Raw genomic sequence first — 21,645 nt, 5'->3', positions numbered from 1 at the left:
ATTCCCAAATGTTCAGGGTAAGTCCTGTAGTATCATTTAAGGGTTCGATAGATATTTTATGTCTTGAAACTTGAACATCATCAAATAATAGAAAGAAAAAGTTGTATGACATGAAAATTAAACAGCTTATAAAAATAGGAATATTATTCTAAAAACTGATTGTCAATTTATTGAGAAATGCTTGAATTCCCAAATAGGGTCCAAATTAAGGGGCCGCACTTCTGGACAGTGCAGCGCCTTTAAAATCTCACTATTGTCAAAGAAAATTGTTGCTCATCATCGTTTTGAAATATTTGCAGCACTGTGCGAGTGTTGAAATTTCGAATGACAAGGTTAAACATTGTTTTCTGGAAATTTGAAATTTGTTTATTTTCTTTTCTCTACAAATGGAATTGTTTCTCAAAGGGGGACAACTTTTTGAAAATAAACGCGACAGTACGGAACACAACGGGAAGACTGGAATGTTGATAAAGACGTTGTTCGTTTGCAAAACATTGTAAGACCTTACTGTCACGGTTTATAATTCTCTTTTTACTGATTAATCATTTCCGTTTCATGAAAGTGAAAATATGCACATTTGCTTACAATAGTTGTTATGTCTCCCACCACACAGTGGTGTGGGAGACATATTGATTTACTCCAGTCTATCTGTCTGTGTGTGTGTCTGTCACAAAGCTTGTCCGCACTCTAAGTCGAACATTTCTCATCCGATTTTCACCAAACTTGAACAAAATGTGTTTGACCATAAGACCTTGGCCAAGTTCGATAACTAGCCAAATCGGTCCAGGCATCTTGGAGTTATGGCCCTTGAATTACCAAAAATCGGTCTTTTTACTCTTGTCCGCACTCTAATTCAAATATTTCTCATCCAATCTTCACTAAACTTTAACAAAACGAGTTTGACCATGAGCCCTCGGCCAAGTTCGATAACTAGCCAAATCGGTCCAGGCATTTAGGAGTTACGGCCCTTGAATGATCGAAAAATTGACCTTTTTACTCATGTCCACACTCTAAACCGAACATTTCTCATCCGATCTTCACCAAACTTGAACAAAATGTGTTTGGCCATGAGACCTCGGCCAAGTTCGATAACTAGCCAAATCGGCCCAGGCATTTTGGAGTTACGGCCCTTGAATTTTTGAAAAATCGGCCTTTTTACTCTTGTCCGCACTCTAAGTCGAACATTTCTCATCCGATTTTCACCAAACTTGAACAAAATATGTTTGACCATAAAACCTCGGCCAAGTTCGATAACTAGCCAAATCAGTCCAGGCATCTTGGAGTTATGGCCCTTGAATTACCAAAAATCGGTCTTTTTACTCTTGTCCGCACTCTAATTCGAATATTTCTCATCCAATCTTCACTAAACTTAAACAAAACGTGTTTGACCATGAGCCCTCAGCCAAGTTCGATAACTAGCCAAATCGGTGCAGGCATTTTGGAGTTACGGCCCTTGAATTATTGAAAATTGGCCTTTTTACTCATGTCCACACTCTTAATCGAACATTTCTCATCTGATCTTCACCAAACTTGAACAAAATGTGTTTGGCCATAAGACCTTGGCCAAGTTCGATAACTAGCCAAATCGGCCCAGGCATTTTGGAGTTACGGCCCTTGAATTTTTGAAAAATCGGCCTTTTTACTCTTGTCCGCACTCTAAGTCGAACATTTCTCATCCAATCTTCACTAAACTTAAACAAAACGTGTTTGACCATGAGCCCTCGGCCAAGTTCGATAACTAGCCAAATCGGTCCAGGCATTTTGGAGTTACCGCCCTTGAATTATCGAAAAATTGGCCTTTTTACTAATGTCCACACTCTTAATCGAACATTTCTCATCCGATCTTTACCAAACTTGAACAAAATGTGTTTGGGCGTAAGACCTTACCCAAGTTCGATAACTAGCCAAATCGGCCCAGGCACTTTTCATTTATGGCCCTTGAATTACTGATTGGATCCACTCATCCAGACCATCTAATTGGATCCACTCGTCTAAAACATCTAGAGAAACTAACATTTTTCATCATCTAAGGGGCAGTTGTGGGAGACATGCGCTCAAAAGCATCTCTAGTTTCCCTTTGATTTAATTGCAAATGGCAGTCCGTCAAAAATGTGTATGGTGGACAAATAGAAAAAAAATATATAAATCAGTCCCAATCTTACATATTTTTAATTTTAGGACTCGTTCAATTTTTCCATAATATGCAATATGTCAAACTTTGAACATTCAATGGCTTTCATGAAACGGACATGGTTATCCCATAAAAAGATATTATAAACCCTAAATTGAACGTCTCACAATTGTCTTTAAATGGACAACATCTTTACCAATGAACTCTGTCCAATATATGTTTAAACGCATTGTCGCATACTGCTCCCAATGTCAAATATTCACAAGAAGTTATTCCCCTTTGAAATAGAGTTCCACTTGTAAAGAAATAAAAACAATCAATTTTCAAAATTTCTAGAAAAGATGATAAATCTTATTATTCGAAATTTCAGTATTCGTACATTGTTGCAAATGCATCAAAACGAAGATGTTCAACATTTCTTTGAAAATGGTTTAAGATTTTAAAGGCTCTGAACTGTCCAGAAGTGAGGCCCCTTATTGTGGTCCCTTTTCGGGAATTCAAACATTTATCATTAAATTGCACTGGAATTTTAGAATAATGTACTTAATTAATGAGCTGTGCAATTTTCATGTAAAACAACTATTTCTTTCTATAATTTTATGATGTTCCAATTTCAAAACTTCAACCATTCATCGAATCCTTAAAACAATTCCATCTGTTTGGCCTATAGTTCTATATAATCTCCGACACTCGGGTTAACTTCTGTAGTATCATTAAATAATTTCATCTACTTCACCAAAGTCCTGTATTATCTCAGACATGGAAGGTATTTCTGGTAGTATCCATGGTTCTTTGTATTCACAGACATTTATGCTAGGTCATTTCATATCTATTGACATACTGTATTACATCATTTTTTCAACATTTCCATTTAATATGTGGAGACCATTGGTAACTTGGAGTAAAAATCCAGTGATATAGCTCTGTTGAAAGACAGTAATGAAATATAGTTGGTAAAAGAAGTTAAACAAATTTAAGACATTAATGTATTTGAAGTGCTTTACTTAGTATAGTCAGTTTATTGTCTTTTTAGCTCACATGTCACAAAGTGACAGTGTGAGCTTTTGTGATCGCGCAGCGTCCGTCCGTGCGTAAACTTTTGCTTGTGACCTCCCTAGAGGTCACATTTTTCATGGGATCTTTATGAAAATTGGTCAGAATGTTTATCTTGATGATATCTAGGTCAAGTTCGAAACTGGGTCACGTGCGTTCAAAAACTAGGTCAGTAGGTCTAAAAATAGAAAAACCTTGTGACCTATCTAGAGGCCATATTTTTCATAAGGTCTTCATGAAAATTGGTCAGAATGTTCACCTTGATGATATATAGGTCAGGTTCGAAACTGGGTCACGTGCCATCAAAAACTAGGTCAGTAGGTCAAATAATAGAAAAACCTTGTGACCTCTCTAGAGGCCATATTTTTCATGGGATCTGTATGAAAGTTGGTCTGAATGTTCATCTTGATGATATCTAGGTCAAGTTCGAAACTGGGTCAGCTGCGGTCAAAAAGTAGGTCATTAGGTCTAAAAATAGAAAAACCTTGTGACCTCTCTAGAGGTCATACTTTTGAATGGATCTTCATGAAAATTGGTCAGTATGTTCACCTTGATGATATCTAGGTCAGGTTTGAAACTGGGTCACGTGCCATCAATAGCTAGGTCAGTAGGTCAAATAATAAAAAACCTTGTGACCTCTCTAGAGGCCATATTTTTCATGGGATCTGTATGAAGGTTGGTCTAAATGTTCATCTTGATGATATCTAGGATAAGTTCGAAACTGGGTCAACTGTGTTAAAAACTAGGTCAGTAGGTCTATAAATAGAAAAACCTTGTGACCTCTCTAGAGGCCATATTTTTCATAAGATCTTCATGAAAATTGGTCAGAATGTACACCTTGATGATACCTAGGTCAGATTTGAAACTGGGTCATGTGCCTTCAAAAACTAGGTCAGTAGGTCAAATAATAGAAAAACCTTGTGACCTCTCTAGAGGCCACATTTTTCATGGGATCTGTATGAAAGTTGGTCTGAATGTTCATCTTGATGATATCTAGGTCAAGTTTGAAACTGGGTCAGCTGCGGTCAAAAACTAGGTCAGTAGGTCTAAAAATAGAAAAACCTTGTGACCTCTCTAGAGGCCATACTTTTCATAAGATCTTCATGAAAATTGGTCAGAATGTTCACCTTAATGATATCTAGGTCAGATTTGAAACTGGGTCATGTGCCTTCAAAAAATAGGTCAGTAGGTCAAATAATAGAAAAACCTTGTGACCTCTCTAGAGGCCACATTTTTCATGGGATCTGTATGAAAGTTGGTCTGAATGTTCATCTTGATGATATCTAGGTCAAGTTTGAAACTGGGTCAGCTGCGGTCAAAAACTAGGTCAGTAGGTCTAAAAATAGAAAAACCTTGTGACCTCTCTAGAGGCCATATTTTTCATAAGATCTTCATGAAAATTGGTCAGAATGTTCACCTTGATGATATCTAGGTCAGATTTGAAACTTGGTCATGTGCCTTCAAAAACTAGGTCAATAGGTCAAATAGTAGAAAAACCTTGTGACCTCTCTAGAGGCCACATTTTTCATGGGATCTGTATGAAAGTTGGTCTGAATGTTCATCTTGATGATATCTAGGTCAAGTTTGAAACTGGGTCAGCTGCGGTCAAAAACTAGGTCAGTAGGTCTAAAAATAGAAAAACCTTGTGACCTCTCTAGAGGCCATACTTTTGAATTGATCTTCATGAAAATTGGTCAGAATGTTCACCTTGATGATATCTAGGTGAAGTTTGAAACTGGGTCATGTGCCATCAGTAACTAGGTCAGTAGGTCAAATAATGAAAAAACCTTGTGACCTCTCTAGAGGCCACATTTTTCATGGGATCTGTATGAAAGTTGGTCTGAATGTTCATCTTGATGATATCTAGGTCAAGTTTGAAACTGGGTCAGCTGCGGTCAAAAACTAGGTCAGTAGGTCTAAAAATAGAAAAACCTTGTGACCTCTCTAGAGGCCATATTTTTCATAAGATCTTCATGAAAATTGGTCAGAATGTTCACCTTGATGATATCTAGGTCAGATTTGAAACTTGGTCATGTGCCTTCAAAAACTAGGTCAGTAGGTCAAATAGTAGAAAAACCTTGTGACCTCTCTAGAGGCCACATTTTTCATGGGATCTGTATGAAAGTTGGTCTGAATGTTCATCTTGATGATATCTAGGTCAAGTTTGAAACTGGGTCAGCTGCGGTCAAAAACTAGGTCAGTAGGTCTAAAAATAGAAAAACCTTGTGACCTCTCTAGAGGCCATACTTTTGAATTGATCTTCATGAAAATTGGTCAGAATGTTCACCTTGATGATATCTAGGTGAAGTTTGAAACTGGGTCACGTGCCATCAGTAACTAGGTCAGTAGGTCAAATAATGAAAAAACCTTGTGACCTCTCTAGAGGCCATATTTTCATGGGATCTGTATGAAAGTTGGTCTGAATGTTCATCTTGATGATATCTAGGTCAGGTTCAAAACTGGGTCACATGAGCTCAAAAACTAGGTCACTATGTCAAATAATAGAGAGAAAAAACGACGTCATACTCAGTTCAAAACTGGGTCATGTTGGGACAGGTGAGCAATTCAGGACCATCATGGTCCTCTTATTTCATTCACTGTTTAAGTCTAACATACATGGTTTACATTAAAGTAACAACAAACTGTGAAAAATGTCAGTTGATATGAAATACAGAGAATGTATGTTCAGTAGTCAATTTATATTACAGAGAACTGGTGAGACAAAAGGCTGTGTTATGTTTGTATCAGTTCCAGTTACTTATCCCTGATTTACTTGAACATAACCAGAGTGATCTTGAGAAAATGTTGTTTGATAAAGATCCAGGAGTGATGGCAGCTGCAGTATATATAGTTCAGAACAGTATAGAGGTGAGTTACTAGCCCTTGATTTACAGTACCATAATACAAGTGATATGGGGAAATGCTGTTTGATAAAGATCCTAGTGTAACAGTAGCTTTGCAATATTTAGTACAGTACAGTATGTAGATGTGTTGTTTGCCCCTGATTTACTTCAGCATAACCAGAGTGACCTTGAGAGAATGTTGTTTGATTAAGATTCATGGTTCGTGGCGACAGCAATATACAAAGTGTTAAACAGTACAAAGGTGAGTTACTTGCCCTTGATTTACAGGAGCATAACCAGAGTAATCTTGAATAAATGGTGTTTGATAAAGATTCAGTGGTCATGTCAACTGCAGTATATATAGTACAGAATAGTATAAAGGTGAGTTACTTGCCCTTGATTGAGAATAATCTTGATAAAATGGTGTTTGATAAAGATCGAAGGGTCATGGCAACTGCATTTTATTATGTATCAAACAGTTAAGAGAGATCTTATTTGCCCTTGGTTTACTTGAACTGAACAAAAATGACCCTGAGAAAATATTTTTTGAGAAAGATCAAGTAGTCATGACAGCTGCAGTATTATGTAGTACAGAAAAATTTAGAGTTGAGTTACTTGCCCTTGATTAACATTAACGTAACAAGAGTGATATTGAAAATGTTGTTTGATAGAGATGCAGGGGTCATGGCTACTGTAGTATACATAGTGCAATACAGTACAGAGGTGAGTTACTTCCCTGATTTTCTAGAGCACCAGAGTGATCGTTAGAGAATATAGCTTGATAAAGATCCCAGTGTCTGGCAGCTTTGTATGCAGTATTTATGGTACAGTACAGTATACAGGGCAGTCTAGAGCAGTTTGTGTGGTTCCTGGCTGATATGTTTGATCACTCAAAACCTGCAAAACTTGAGCATTTTGCTCATCTCATTGGTGCTTTATGGAATCAGTGTTTTAATGTGTTTGGACTTGCAAAAGAAACAAAGATTTTCTATACATCCATGTGTGTTTAGAACATAAGAGAAAGAGGTTTTTATGTGTATGATGTAAATTATTTTAGGCTCAGCAGACGTCTACAGTACATTTAGTTGTAACTTAAGTTGAATGATTTAGGTCAGTAAGTACTGATATTTACAATAATTCTTAGTGCGAATATTGACCTCAGTTTAAAGTATAAGTTCTGCTGATGAGATCACATATATTAGAATTACTGTCTGTTGTGCAGTATGAATTGAAATCTGTTTGACTTGTATTTCACTTCTATCTGCATTGACAGCAAAAATTTCAGTTGAATAATGTCGATTGTCAATACGGGTCAACTACATTTATATCAGCTTACTATGAAATGTTGTATGAAGTTAGAATTTATTCAGTTTATTTTTATTTTGTAAATTTCAGAGAGATCCAACTAGGTGTAAAGGATTTGGAGGAAGTCTTGTGTCCATACTGAAACAGATATCTTCACACAAAATGGCAACTATGTTTGAATTTCAAACAGTACCATTTCCATGGTTACAGATACAGATTCTCAGATGTCTTGTTAAGCTGTCTGCTGTTGATGAAAGGTACAGTATGACCTTATCCAATACCAGTTTTTCTACCTATACAGTGAAACCTCTCTAAACTGGAACCCCTGAATACTGGAAACTTCCAAACTGAACACATTTTGCAGTCCCAAAATTTGGCCTTCTTATTTCATTTGAAAAATATCCCTGTAAACTGGACACCCTCTATTCAAGAAACTGAATGACTTTTCAAGACCAAAGCTCTATTTATCAACACAAAAATGCTCCTACAAACTGGAAAGTTTTAAAGGCAATCAAAATTTTAGGCTCTTGCCTTTTATCATGATTACCAGAATCCACTCTGGTAAATATGTCTATAAAAAATTTAATGGTGTTGCTTTATACTGTAAGTATACAAGATCAGGATTTGAAATGAATCAGGTTGCTTGGACATTGTAAAACTATTTATGCAATGCAGCACACATTCCAGCAACAAAGCCCCTCCTAACCAAAATCCCCTCCTAACCAAAATTTTACTCTGGTCTGGAGGCTGTTTTGATTAGAGTTGTTCCACTGTATTTGGTTTTATTTTTGGTCTAGAATGATTACTAAGTTTTCCAACTTCTACAGATTTTTAGGAAACATTTTTGCTGAATGTTACAGTTTTAGCTTGTCCAGATTTTTTATTGTGGGCACTGGCATTATTATCATTAGATGAGCAAGTAGGTCAAGAACCATATATTTTTCTTTCATTTTGTCAGAATTGTCATCCTTTTTAACTTACAAAGTTGGTAATTCTTGGTTAAAGGTTTTGTTTAGTTCTGGTTTCCTCAAATACTATAGCTTTAAAGTTCTATACATTTTTTGTCATCAGTGGTGTGTAAGAAGGTCAAGAACCATATCTCACATGTAAAACATAAAACACTTACAGACAAGCTTGGCACCTGCAGGCAGTGCTCTTATTATACTTTATATGAATTGTGTAAGTTGATGTCATGCATTTCTTTCTTTTTTTCAGCTTAGCTAAAAGCCTTGTGCCCTTGTTGAAAGAAGTTTTACAGAGAACAAGCATAAAGGAATCTATTGCATTTTGTAAGTATAGAAAAATTCTAGTCTCTTTTTCAACTTAAAACCCCTTTAAGAAAGTTGACATGCTCTTGTGATTTTATTGTATTAATATCATATATATTTAATTCTAAGAATTCATATTCAGTTTGTTGTGATTTATCATTTATTCTCAGATTTCAGCAAAATAGGACCAGAAATAAAGATTTTAGAGCACTTATTATGTTTTGAATACCCCACATACTATTTATTTTATACAGCAGTGTACCAAAATCAATTTTGTAGAAGTGTATGGCATGTTAAAACAATGTGATACTATATTTCAGCAATACTATATGAGTGTATACAGTGTATTTTGTGTATCAACCCACCAAAACATCTGCTAGATGAAGCAGCTGTACACATAGGAAGGTTTTTGATGTCCAGTAATCCTAACTTGAAATTTATAGGTAAGCATCTCAGATTGCACTATATATTGCAGTTTCTTTTTACAATTTTATACAAAATAAAAAAGTGTTGTTTTTTTTTCAGCATATTTCTAAAAATATTAATAATTACAGCTCTTAAAACTGTGTATATAAATTTCCTAAACCTGGCTATGAAAATACAGATGTGAAACTGGAAGAGAACAAGATTCGCAGCATAAAATACATTTTAAACTGAAGAAACATTGAGATAAAAAGCGTTTCTTGGGCAGTTTCCAATGTGCTGTCAGTGCATTTTCAACATACTTTAAAAGTTTAAATGTATAGGCAACTCAAAACATGATAAAGAATTCCATAGTCTGGTAGCAGTGTTTACAAACATCTAGTCACCATACATCACAGTTCTAGTCTATGGCCATGTCTTTTGATCTAGGTTCCTTGCCAACTTGACAACTTTAAGCATGTTTATTTTCAGGTGTAAAGTTGCTGGTGGCATTAGTGCGAGTGAACCCAGAATACTCAGTGAATTATCAACAACTTATTGTGCAATCTCTGGAAAATCCAGACTTCAATGTTCAGAGAAAGGTATCCATCTTATTTAGTTTTTATTTCAGTTAATTTAACAAAAACAGATGGAAGACATTTTTTTGTCCTTTGATTAAGTTGTTTTTTCACTTTCAAAGGACAAGTTGTACAGGTAATAAACTTGTGGATGCATTCATATTTAAAGACTTTATTTATGATCTGTTTTTAAATATGATAAAAGTGTATAAGAAGATAAAAGCAACTATGCAAAGTAACAGATTTGATTAAGTCTGAGCACAAAAACTTGAAGTTATGAAATGTGTGACACCTCTCACATCCTGTAAGCACTGGCTGAACTGGAACATTGATACCAAGCATTAGTCTGAAGAAATTAATGTTCAGACATATTCTCCTTTATCAGCTTCTCTTGATAAAGATATGCCTTGCTTGGGGATAGATCTCATGATTCGTAGTATTGTTTTCTATCTACTAAACTAATCAGGCTAGATGTAAATTTGAATTCATGATTTATTGTCATGTGTTTTTTGAATTTTGAGATGTGTCCTCTAGTATTGAGTTTATCAAATTTTATTTGTACAAGTACAATTTATTTCAGATGTACAAACTGTTATATGAGATAGCCAATGAAACAAATGTTTCAGTTATATGTGCCAAATTGTTGACCCAGTTACAGACATCTGGTGATAAATTCTGGAGGTCGGAGGTCATCACTATGGTGATAAGCCTTTTAGAAAGGTTAGTCATGATGGAAAGTTTAACATTTAGGGTATGGTAACCTGAATTGCAATAGAGAAGATATTTAATTTATATAGATTGTCAGCAGTTTTATGAAATTTAATAGGTGTATGGACAGCCTCCTTGGCCCAGTAGGAAGAGCGCAGATCCACGGATCTCAGGGTCTTGAGTTTGATCCTCAGGCATGGTGTATGTTCTCTGTGACAATTTGATTGAAGACATTGTGTCAAATCATTTGCCCTCGACCTCTGATTCATGTGGGGAAGTTGGCAGTTACTTGTGGAGAACAGGTGTGTACTGGTACGGAATCCAGGAAAACTGCTTAGGTTAACTGCCTGCTGTTACATAACCGAAATCCTTTGAAAGACGACGTAAAACCCAAAACAAACAAACAATTAATAGGTCTATGTGGATGTGTTATTGTCAAGTAAAAGATTGCTGAAAACTGAAAAATCTGCATGGGTGAATCAGACAGTATTGTATTGACCAATGACAAAATTTCTGTGAAATCATATTATCTTTGGACACAAAATTTTGTGGTTTTGGCCAAAATGGCTATTTAGTGAGGATATGAATTTGTTGATTTCAAGTTTTCTTTTTCATTTTTGCCATGATTACAAGCTATAGATGTAAATTAGTAGTAGAGTATTATGTACTCAAGTTCCACCACATTGGTTTCTGATAACTAGAGAATGCTTTGGCATATAGTTGTTACACTCATAGGATGATTGCATGTTGTCAGTAGGTGATCTGTATTGTTTTGGAGACCTTCAGACTGAAAATGTTTTCTGGTCAATAACTGGTGACTGCTTGGGCCTACATTTGTCAAACTTTATTGGAGAATGTGCCTGGTCTTTAGAGGACCTCTATTACTATTGGAATCAGAAGGTCAAAGGTAAAGGTCAAATTGACCTTTTAGATTGAAAATGGTTTCGATAAATTATTGTTTCCTCAACTTAAACTGTATGTATAGAAATGACTATTTATGGTCTCATTTTTAAGTAATTTTCTGGATCTGTACTATTATGTAAACTTCATCTACTGTATTGTAATGACAGCTTTCTAAAACAAATCTACTGATGTAATAAAGTTTGGAAATTATTAAGCTAGGTTCTACAAGAGGGGGAAATAGGTCAGGAGCTGCAGATATTGCCTACCTTTTCTTTCAGGTTTGATGTGGACAGTCAGTGGCAAATAGAATCCCTGTTTTCATGCTTACAGTCAGGACATGATATTATTACAGACAATACTCTTAATACTGTGATGAATATGGTAGAAAAAAGTGAGTACAGTTATTTTAGGATTTAGCAGATTATAGCATTTCTTTGCAGTTTCTTTGGGTGTAACAATTTGAGCTGCGCCATGAGAAAACCAACTTAGTGTGTTTGCGACCAGCATGGATCAAGACCAGTCTGCACATCCACGCAGTCTGGTCAGGATCCATACTGTTCGCTCTCAAACCTTATTTCAATTAGAGAAACTGTTAGCGAACAGTATGGATCCTGACCAGACTACGAAGATGCGCAGGCTGGTCTTGATCCATGCTGGTCGCAAATGCACTATGTTGGTTTTCTCATGGCGCGGCTCATTTCTAGCTCAACTGTACTATCTTACATACATGTACCTCCTTGTCCTTGTCTTCATCCAGATTTTTTCTTTCAGCTTTGATGCACTGTTATTACTGAATGAATTTCATTTAAATTTATATTGTTGTAACACACTTTACATGACAAGGTCCATGACACTAGCACCAGTCTTTTATGAATTATGTGCTCTTTTTACCTCTGATATTTTTATTTTCACTTTCTAGCATGGAAATAGCCGATAATTATCTTTAAAACATGCGAACTGTGTCACACCCAGTAATGTATAGAGGAAGTATGTTTGTATAAACAGGAAGCAGGTCACAGTGCACTGTATGTCAAAATAAGTTTCAAAATGTTGCTTCAGGTTGGAAGATTCTGTGAAATTATTTTGTATCATGGGCATACAAATTGTATGATACAATTTTGTGGTTAGAGCCAAAAGTGCCTCTTCATAGCGACTTGAAATCATGAGTGTCTATGAAAAAAGGGGCTTGTCTGCTATTTGTAATTTTATGGGTTATTATCTACATGAGCAAAAGCAACTGCTTTATGTATGGTTTTCATTTTTATTACAGAGTTTTTGTTGCATGGAGCTGATCAGAGAAGTCAAAAGTTGTTAGTTCAGAAATGTGTTGGTGTTCTAGTAAACAACAATTCCCTGGGAGCTTCTCTGCATGTATCAACATGGGTAAGTTATACTTACCATCTGGAAATATTTCCAACATATATTTTGTAAAACTCATTATCACTTTCAAAATATTAGTTTTCAGAAATAGGTGCTAGCTACCTGTTGAAAGGTAGTAATGGAACATGTATGATTAATAAACAGCTATTATAAATCAAACGAAATAATAGTTCAGTTAGATTACCTGGATAATTTCTTTGTAAGAGCCATTTCATAGGGGACACAAATTCCTGGATATCTAAAAGGGGCTTGCCAATTTGTAATTTTATGGGTTATTGTCTACACAACGAGCTAAAGTTACTGCTTCAGGTTTGATGTTTATTTTTGTCGAGCCTGCTTGCGGAAGCGAAGACATAGTTATGCAAATGGCTGTTCAGTGTATGTGTTTGCTTGCGTCGTGCGTGTGCATGTGCATGCGTCTTTGCGTCTGTCCGGAATTGTTCGTCTGGACCGTAACTTGGACATGCATGGAGCAATCTTGTTTATATTTGGCATGAATGTTAACCTCCGTGAGACAGAGTGTCATGCGTAAATCTCAGGTTCCTATCTCAAAGGTCATGTCTGATCTTGTCCGGCCCATAACTTTGACATGCATTGAGGGATCTTGTTTATATAATTTGGCAAATTAACTCAATGAGGCAGTGTGTCATGTGCAAACCCAAGGTTCCTATCTCAAAGGTTAAGGTCACAGTTAGGGGTCAAAGGTCATTTTAGAGCTTGTCTAGGCCATAACTTTGGTAAGGACGGATCAATCTTTTTTCTACGCCCGTCTCTGAAAGAGCGGGTGCGTATTATGTCACCTATGTGGAGGGCGGGCGGCATCCAAAAGCATGTCCGCTCTCTAAGTCAAACAGTTTCCATCCGATCTTCATCAAACTTGCTGACAATGTTTGTGGGCATAATATCTCAGCCAGGTTCAATACATTCAAATTGCCCCAGGCACTCTTAGATTATAGCCATTGAATTACTCGAAAAACTGTCAATTTAGCCTTGTCCACTCTCTAAGCCGAACAGTTTAGACAGTCTGGCACTCTTGTTTTCTTTGGCGTAAATGTTCACCTCTATGAAACGGAGTGTCGTTTGCAAACCTTGGGTCCCTATCTGAAAGGTCAAGGTCACACTTGGGGGTCAAAGGTCTTTGGAGAGCTTGTCTGGCCTGTAACTTTGTTATGCATAAAGCAATCTTTTTTTATTTGGCTAATATTTGGCATAAATGTTTGCCTCAATGAAACAGAGCAATGAGACAGAATGTCGCATGCAACTCCGCATGCAACTCTCACTCGTTTTGACAGCTAGCTGGCTCGAAATGTTGCCTGCGGGCATCTAGTACGTTATTATAGAGTCTTTTGTTCTTGCTTGTCATATATTGATTCTGTTTTGTAAAATTAACTGAAAAGTATTTAATGCTCAACTCACAATTTTTGCAGGTTTTAGGAGAGTTATGTCCCTTATTAAAGAATATGCCAGATGACAAAGTGATCTCCCTTTTCACACGTCATCTGACAAATGAAAAACTGACATTTTCTGTACAGAGCAGTAATGTATCAGCATTACAGAGTCTGGTGATGAAAGGGATTGTTAACTGTGATACCATGGCAGCCAAAATAAATGAATGTTTGAACAAAGAGCTTCCTATTGTGATAAAACAGGTAAAACCCTTTTGATGTTTGTGTGTGGTTATGGTTTTCTTTGGCTTATAGAGAAGGAATATTGTAAATGTATTCTGTGTTTCATTTTCAACTTCGTAAACTTCTCAAGAAAAAAAGGGCGGTACATTTTGCTAATTGTAAATTTATGTTAAGATTCACCCGCTTTATTTTGCGATATTCATTTAGAATGCATTGAAATTGTTTTTATTGTTCTTTAACAAAATTATAAACCGCCATAGTTTTGCAAGCATTCTGTCAACAAAATTAAGATATGCTTTGTTACCCATTCTTTTGTTTTATGTCACTGTTTTCAATTTTAGCGTCTGTCTGTGATACTTGGTGTTTGTAAACATGGTTTGACCCTCAGTAACCATGACATCATTGATACAACCTTGACCTTTCTAGATGACCTTGTGACTGATGACCTTGAACAGGGTGGAACCCCATTTATACCTCCACATCTGAGAGGTGTTTCTTCAGGTAGTGCATGTATAGGGTGTTTCGTTATGTAGAAGATACATAAACAATACATTATCGTTGTTGGTAGCAACCTTTTGTATCCAGTAACTGTTATGTTTACAGTATTTGCTGATCATTTACTATTTGATGTTAAACATATGATATATAATGTGGCAAGTGATTATGAATTACATTTATATCAGTAACATTTGATTTTCGTATAATTTTTAGCTCACCTGTCACAAAGTGACAAGGTGAGCTTTTGTGATCGTGCTGCGTCCGTCGTCCGTCTGTGCGTGCGTCCGTAAACTTTTGCTTGTGACCACTCTAGAGGTCACATTTTATTTGTGGGATCTTTATGAAAGTTGGTCAGAATGTTTACCTTGTTGATATCTAGGTCAAGTTCGAAACTGGGTCACATGCCATCAAAAACTAGGTCAGTAGGTCTAAAAATAGAAAAACCTTGTGACCCCTCTAGAGGCCATATTTTTCATAAGATCTTCATGAAAGTTGGTCTGAATGTTCATCTTGATGATATCTAGGTTAAGTTCGAAACAGGGTCACGTGCCATCAAAAACTAGGTCAGTAGGTCAAATAATAGAAAATCCTTGTGACCTCGCTGGAGGTCATATTTTCCATGGGATCTGCATGAAAATTGGCCAGAATGTTAATCTTGATGATATCTAGGTCAAGTTCGAAACTGGGTCACGTCTGGTCCAAAACTAGGTCAGTAGGTCAAATAATAGAAAAACCTTGTGACCTCTGTAGAGGCCATATTTTTCATTGGATCTGCATGAAAATTGATCAGAATGTTCATCTTGATGATATCTAGGTCAAGTTTGAAACCGGGTCAACTGCAGTCAAAAACTAGGTCAGTAGGTCAAATAATAGATAATACTTGTGACCTCTCTAGAGGTCATATTTTTCATGGGATCTGCATGAATTTTGGTCAGAATGTTCATCTTGATGATATTTAGGTCAGGTTTGAAACTGGGTCACGTCCGATCCAAAACTAGGTCAGTAGGTCAAATAATAGAAAAACCTTGTGACCTCTTTAGAGGCCGTATTTTTCATGGGATCTGCATGAAAATTGGTCAGAATGTTCATCTTGATGATATCTAGGTCAGGTTCGAAATTGGGTCAACTGCGGTCCAAAACTAGGTCAGTAGGTCTAAAAATAGAAAATTCTTTTGACCTCCCTAGAGGCCATATTTTTCATGAGATCTTTATGAAAATTGGTCAGAATGTTTACCTTAATGATATCTAAATCAAGTTTGAAACTAGGTCACGTGCGGTCCAAAACTAGGTCATTAGGTCAAATAATAGAAAAACCTTGTGACCTATCTGGAGGTCATATTTTTCATGGGATCTGTATGAAAATTGGTCAGAATGTTCATCTTGATGATATGTAGGTCAAGTTCGAAACTGGGTCACGTGCGGTCTTAAACTAGGTCAATAAGTCAAATAATAGCAAAACCTTGTGACCTCTGTAGAGGCCATATTTTTCATGGGATCTGCATGAAAATTGGTCAGAATATTCATCTTGATAATATCTAGGTCAAGTTTGAAACTGGGTCACATGCGGTCAAAAACTAGGCCAGTAGGTCAAATAATAGAAAAACCTTGTGACAACTCTAGAGGCCATAGTTTTCATGGGATCTGTATGAAAGTTGGTCTGAATGTTCATCTTGATGATATCTAGGTCAAGTTTGAAACCGGGTCAACTGCGGTCAAAAACTAGGTCACTAGGTCTCAACATAGAAAAACCTTTTGACCTCTCTAGAGGCCATATTTTTCAGTGGATCTTCATGAAAATTGGTCAGAATTTTTATCTTGATGATATCTAGGTCAAGTTCTGAAGTAGGTCACATGAGCTCAAAAACCAGGTCACTATGTCAAATAATAGAAAAAAACGACGTCATACTCAGTTCATGTGGGGGCAGGTGAGCGATTCAGGACCATCATGGTCCTCTTGTTAGTATTATCCACAAAACTGAATTCTAGGAAACAAGTAAAATACAAATTTATTTTATTTGTAAAATTTGAAATCCACTAACACAAGTCCCAACAAAGTAACTGTTTCTACCAAAAGCATGAAATTAGATAATTTCACGGTAAATGATTATTACCCAAATAACTGTTGTCAAGACTTTTATTATTATTTAGTTATAACTGATCTTTTATGATATTTTGGCAAATTCTTGTGCACTATTCAACCTGGGAATATGTTAATAGTATTGATAGGAAATCCAAAAACTGTGTATGAGTGTGAAATTTGACCATGGTGTTGCAATACCTTCCCAAAGTGCTTGTGCTGGTCAAAGTCCAGAAAGCCATAATAGAGTGTACTTTTTAAACCCACGTTATGAAAATTTCCTCTACAATTTATGTAAAATAAATTACGTTTAAACTAACTACCTTTTCCAGAAACAGAAGCTGCCCCAAGTTTATTTAGTGATACCACAAAACAGGAAGAAACATCTTCTAGTGGACGGCCTAGGACAGAAAGTACCACTTCATCAGCAAAAACAACAGAAGAAAGGTAAGTGACAACTATCTATATTATACAAAATGTACATAATGTAGTGGGGTAACATGTATTGTTATACTTTACATGCATTTCCTACATAAAATTTCTATACCGCAGCAATGTCACATACACAACATCATGGTGGCACACCCCTAAAACAGTCAGTCTAAAAAGATGAACGTATATATCTTTATTAAATAAATAAAAGGGTTTTCCTTAATGGCACATGCAGCCCAGTACCAGTCTTAAAATAGATTTTTTCTTGAATTATCTTTTTCCATCATTTCTTCATCTATCTTTTTCGACATTATAAAATAAATATCACATGCTCTTGAGAATAATTCCAATATTGTTAACCCCTGAATATACTGTCAGTTGGGTTCACAATATCCAATATCACCCTGAAGTTCATGTGATATTTATAGAATGTCAGTTATCCTCACTTGTATTTCATGCTAAACTTTGCAACTGTTTAAAATACTTTATCATGAAAATGTTTCTTTCAGCTGTTTGAACTGTTTTATTTCTAAAAGTTATATGGTACTTTCAGAATGCTTGAAGATGTTGTCTTGTGATGACAGTTTGCTGCAACGAGTATAGTTTTATGATATGATCATTTTATTTTATTTTAAAGAGAGAGTGGATTGAAGTTACCAAATGTAAAGAGAGTTTGGGGAAAACAAGGTAGACTTGACACTTCTGCCAAGGAAAATATCGGAGAGACTTCTTGTGCAAATGTAAGTGAACTTTTTCAATTTACAAACAGGCTTAAGTGCATTTTACCTATGTATTTAAGGTGAAATAGCGTTTAAAACCGGAAAAAATGAGACAACAGTTTTGGAAGTATCTAATTAGATCCTGTAAACTTAAGTATTATATGATTACCGGTATGAGTAATTGTTAACTATTTCTAAGCTATTTCTTGCTACAAACACCTTACATCTATCATTCAAGGGAGTGTTCTATTTAAGTCATGTGACCGGTACCTGTGTATTTCGAATTTCCATAAAATTTCGCCAAGTACAGCAGTAATAAAAACTACTTGTTAGTAAGTTGTTACAGATTTTTTTTTGTATCAGTGAATCTCCAGGTGCACTGACAGTAATTTTTAGGTAAATGTTGACATCTGCTTTTCAGACAAATGATCAAACAGAAGAGGAGAAAAGACAGCAAGAACTTGCCTCAGCACTCTTTGGTGGATTTCAGGTTTGTTGTTATTTTATCTTTTACACTTTCTAGAATATTTATTTCAGTTAGATAGTTCAGTAGATATGTGTTCTAGTGCACTCATTGCTTTTGTTTTCTTCAAGTCTATAAAATTATTTAATGGTAGTCTGCTAGCCCAACAGCATTGTACCAATATATAACTTGATCTTCACAAGCTATTCACAGATTCCTGGCATGAGTCAAAGGTGGTGGTTGCTTTTTCGAGACTGTAAGTCTTACCTTGGGACAGAACAAGCACCTCATAATTCAATTGTCTTCGTATTAAGATCACTTAACAGACATTACCTTATGTCTAGTGTCGTACAGTATTCTCTGTAATTCTTTCTTTATAAGCATGTCAGATAAGGCATTTGTGGAATGGTAAATGTTGCAGACATTGTATCACTGGCCCCTTAGTAATGTGGGTTCTAAATCTCTGCTTTGGTTATAAAATTCTGCTATGTCCGGTAGCCGTTTAGGTGGTATGCAACATCAGTGGTTCTACCCAGACAATTGCCCCCGTGTCAAAAAATTATGTCCAGAGAGGCACCAGGGGTCTTACTCCAATACTGAGCTTGAATGTTATCATATGACCTTATTTTTGTGCAAATTAAAGCACAACAAGTAATATGTTTTTGGTATTACAGTGGAGAAATGGTTTCTGGTTCTTAGAGTTGGATAGATGGAATAAACTTTACTATCCAAATAATTTGCTATTAGAAATGGAAGTGAATAATAACTTCAGCACCAATTTATATTAACACTTATATTAGTATTTGATCATATTTTATACACGAAGACATGAATATATCTTATATTAAACTACTTCAGTCTACAAAGGAAGCTGACAACAACGATGTTGATATGAAGGGTTTTTTCCCAAACTCTTCTGACACAGCAGGATGGAGAACTCTTCATTCTTCAGCAGTCAGAGTAAATATGACAGAACAATCCACAGGCCTCCAGGATATGTGCATTAGTGAAAGTTTTAAAAAAGAATCAGAAATGTCAAAGAAATCCAGCACAACAGATAACTTCATCAGTTTAGGTAACCACAGCAACTGTCAGACAGATCTGCTGGGTACAGAGCATGTTAGTATTTTTGGTGGAAATGAAACTCTTGAAGACAATAAAGAATCTTTCAAGCATGAAAATACTTTGGGGAAAGACCTTCATAACTCTCTTGAAATTACAGATGTTCTAGATGATGGGGTAACAGAAAAGTCTACAGATAATGATTTAGACCAGGCCATTTCTGCTTTACTAGATAACTGCGGTATTGAAAGTGAACAAATACATGTAGGCAGGGCTGAAAATTCCCTTGTGCAGATAGATTCAGTGACATTTTCAGAACAGTTTACGAGTGAAAATGCAGGTAGTGGTTACAGTGAGCTGGGAATAGAGAATGAAACTAATTCTGCAGGTCATACGTACACAGAGTTTGAAGATGGTAACTTGGAACTGAAAACAGTGAATTCTATTTATCAAGACGACACTGTGAAAGAGAAGGATCAATTATTGTTAGATGGTGGTAGAAACAACTCCGTTTATTCTTTGGATAGTTGATGTTGTAAAACAGTAAATCAGTACCAGATAGAAGATAAATGTTATCAAAATTGCTTTCATCAAATGAACACCAGATGCAATAACTGTATTTTTTTGAACATTGTCAAAATTCAGTGGTCATAATATATATTTCAATGGCTCATGTCTTGTTAATGTTTTAACCAAATTTTACCTATTCAGTATTGCACACAATGTCATGTAGTCACTATCTAGGAAATTGTTAGAAAAGTTCTGCAATGTTTCCTAGATTTCTTTTACATTGTAATATGGTGGGATGTATGCATTGGGTATTTATATTTTTATTGAAGTGACTGAAAAGTATTGATGGTAATTTATAATTCAGTTCTTCAGGGTTCAGGTGCAGTTCAGTACCACTAAAATTTTATAATAATCCCACTGTAACAGGAAAATTTTCAAAATGGATATCTGTAAACATTTTTGACTAAATGGAGCACTCAATTTCAAAAGAACAACTCAGAATTTTTTCGCAAACCAAATTCCTTATTCGTAAGGTCTTTAAGGGTGGATTTTTACAGGTTTTTTTGCATTGTTGACAGAAATTCTACAAATTCCCTACGTATTACAAGTATTTTGTTGAAAGCTGTCGGACAGTTAAAAATGTTATACATTGTATAATAAAGATATATAATTTCATTTGTTGTATTGCTCTTTACCCGAAGCAAAATCTGTTATGTTTTGTTGCTAGAAAAATACAAACACTTGCATAGTATTGCTAGTAAAATACAAGTTTTTTTCCTCGTCACAATTTTATAATGAAATTGGATGGATTCAACAGAGGAACCATCCTCGTACATTTTTGTGCAAGTTTGGTAAAAATCCGTCATAAATGAGCAACAAGTTGTCCACTACTGAATGATGCAAGGATGACAAAAAACAAGATCAGATCAAGCTCAGCCTTTGCTTTAGAAGTGATCTGTCAGCTTTTAGGTGCGATTATTTGTATTTAGTTCAAGCATTTATGTATGTTAGAGTTCAACTGGAAAAAATTTTGAATTTTAATTTGCAGAAAGATTTTTTTTTTTTTTTTGCTGGGTTTAAGGTTACCCCAACACAATTATAGGTCATACTTTCAATGCTGGAGAAGACCAAAGTGCCACTTACAGCACAAAAATAAATTTTATTTACAGATTTTGCCTAAGGAATGGTATGAATAAAAAACTATTTAATTACAATTGTCAAAGATTGTACCGAACATTATGTTCAGCTGAAATTCATTAGAAATACAAATTTGTAAAATTATTACCTCCCTTTGTGCAACCCAGGTAAGACTGGAAATAAATTCATTCATGCAGTTTTAAAACATACCCTCTGATTCAGATTGTTGAAATATCCCCGATAGCAATCAAATGGAAATATAAAGCCACTAATAATACTGAAATGAACTCGGCTTTATAAATACAAATGTATTTTCATATGACATAAAGGGGAATGTTGTAAAATGTTAACTACCTTTTAAACAGTACAAAAATTTAAAGCAAACACCTAGCTCGACTGCATTTCTAAATGGAAATGAAATCATTTAAAACTGTCGGGACAAGAACAAGAGCTGTCACAGGAGACAGCGCGCTCGACTATTTCAATGCTGGATAGTGAAACTGGGCACATCTGAGGAAGCTGGAGCTGTCACTGGAGTGTTTAATGAC

At 35.6% G+C, this 21,645-nt stretch overlaps 1 protein-coding gene across 2 annotated transcripts in view; it reads left to right on the top strand.

The window, feature by feature from the left end:
• LOC123557463 (AP-4 complex subunit epsilon-1-like) overlaps positions 1–20,635 on the top strand; it is a 204,765-nt gene extending 184,130 nt beyond the window's left edge. For both annotated transcript variants that reach the window (XM_053543780.1, XM_045348927.2), the window contains exons 6-19: positions 5,893–6,052; positions 7,423–7,589; positions 8,548–8,621; positions 8,921–9,043; positions 9,495–9,604; positions 10,161–10,300; positions 11,470–11,582; positions 12,462–12,574; positions 13,999–14,220; positions 14,541–14,700; positions 17,107–17,221; positions 17,844–17,946; positions 18,347–18,415; positions 19,247–20,635. In XM_053543780.1, the coding sequence (XP_053399755.1) occupies positions 5,893–6,052; positions 7,423–7,589; positions 8,548–8,621; positions 8,921–9,043; positions 9,495–9,604; positions 10,161–10,300; positions 11,470–11,582; positions 12,462–12,574; positions 13,999–14,220; positions 14,541–14,700; positions 17,107–17,221; positions 17,844–17,946; positions 18,347–18,415; positions 19,247–19,981 (2,404 nt within the window). In that variant the 3' untranslated portion in view covers positions 19,982–20,635. The remainder of the gene's footprint in view (positions 1–5,892; positions 6,053–7,422; positions 7,590–8,547; positions 8,622–8,920; positions 9,044–9,494; positions 9,605–10,160; positions 10,301–11,469; positions 11,583–12,461; positions 12,575–13,998; positions 14,221–14,540; positions 14,701–17,106; positions 17,222–17,843; positions 17,947–18,346; positions 18,416–19,246) is intronic.
• The last annotated feature ends 1,010 nt before the right edge of the window (positions 20,636–21,645 follow it).

This window comes from Mercenaria mercenaria, chromosome 5 (assembly GCF_021730395.1).
Source record: "Mercenaria mercenaria strain notata chromosome 5, MADL_Memer_1, whole genome shotgun sequence".
In the NCBI taxonomy this organism is placed as follows: domain Eukaryota; kingdom Metazoa; phylum Mollusca; class Bivalvia; order Venerida; family Veneridae; genus Mercenaria; species Mercenaria mercenaria.
Note: the sequence above shows the minus strand (reverse complement) of the source record. Positions and strands in the feature narration are given on the sequence as shown.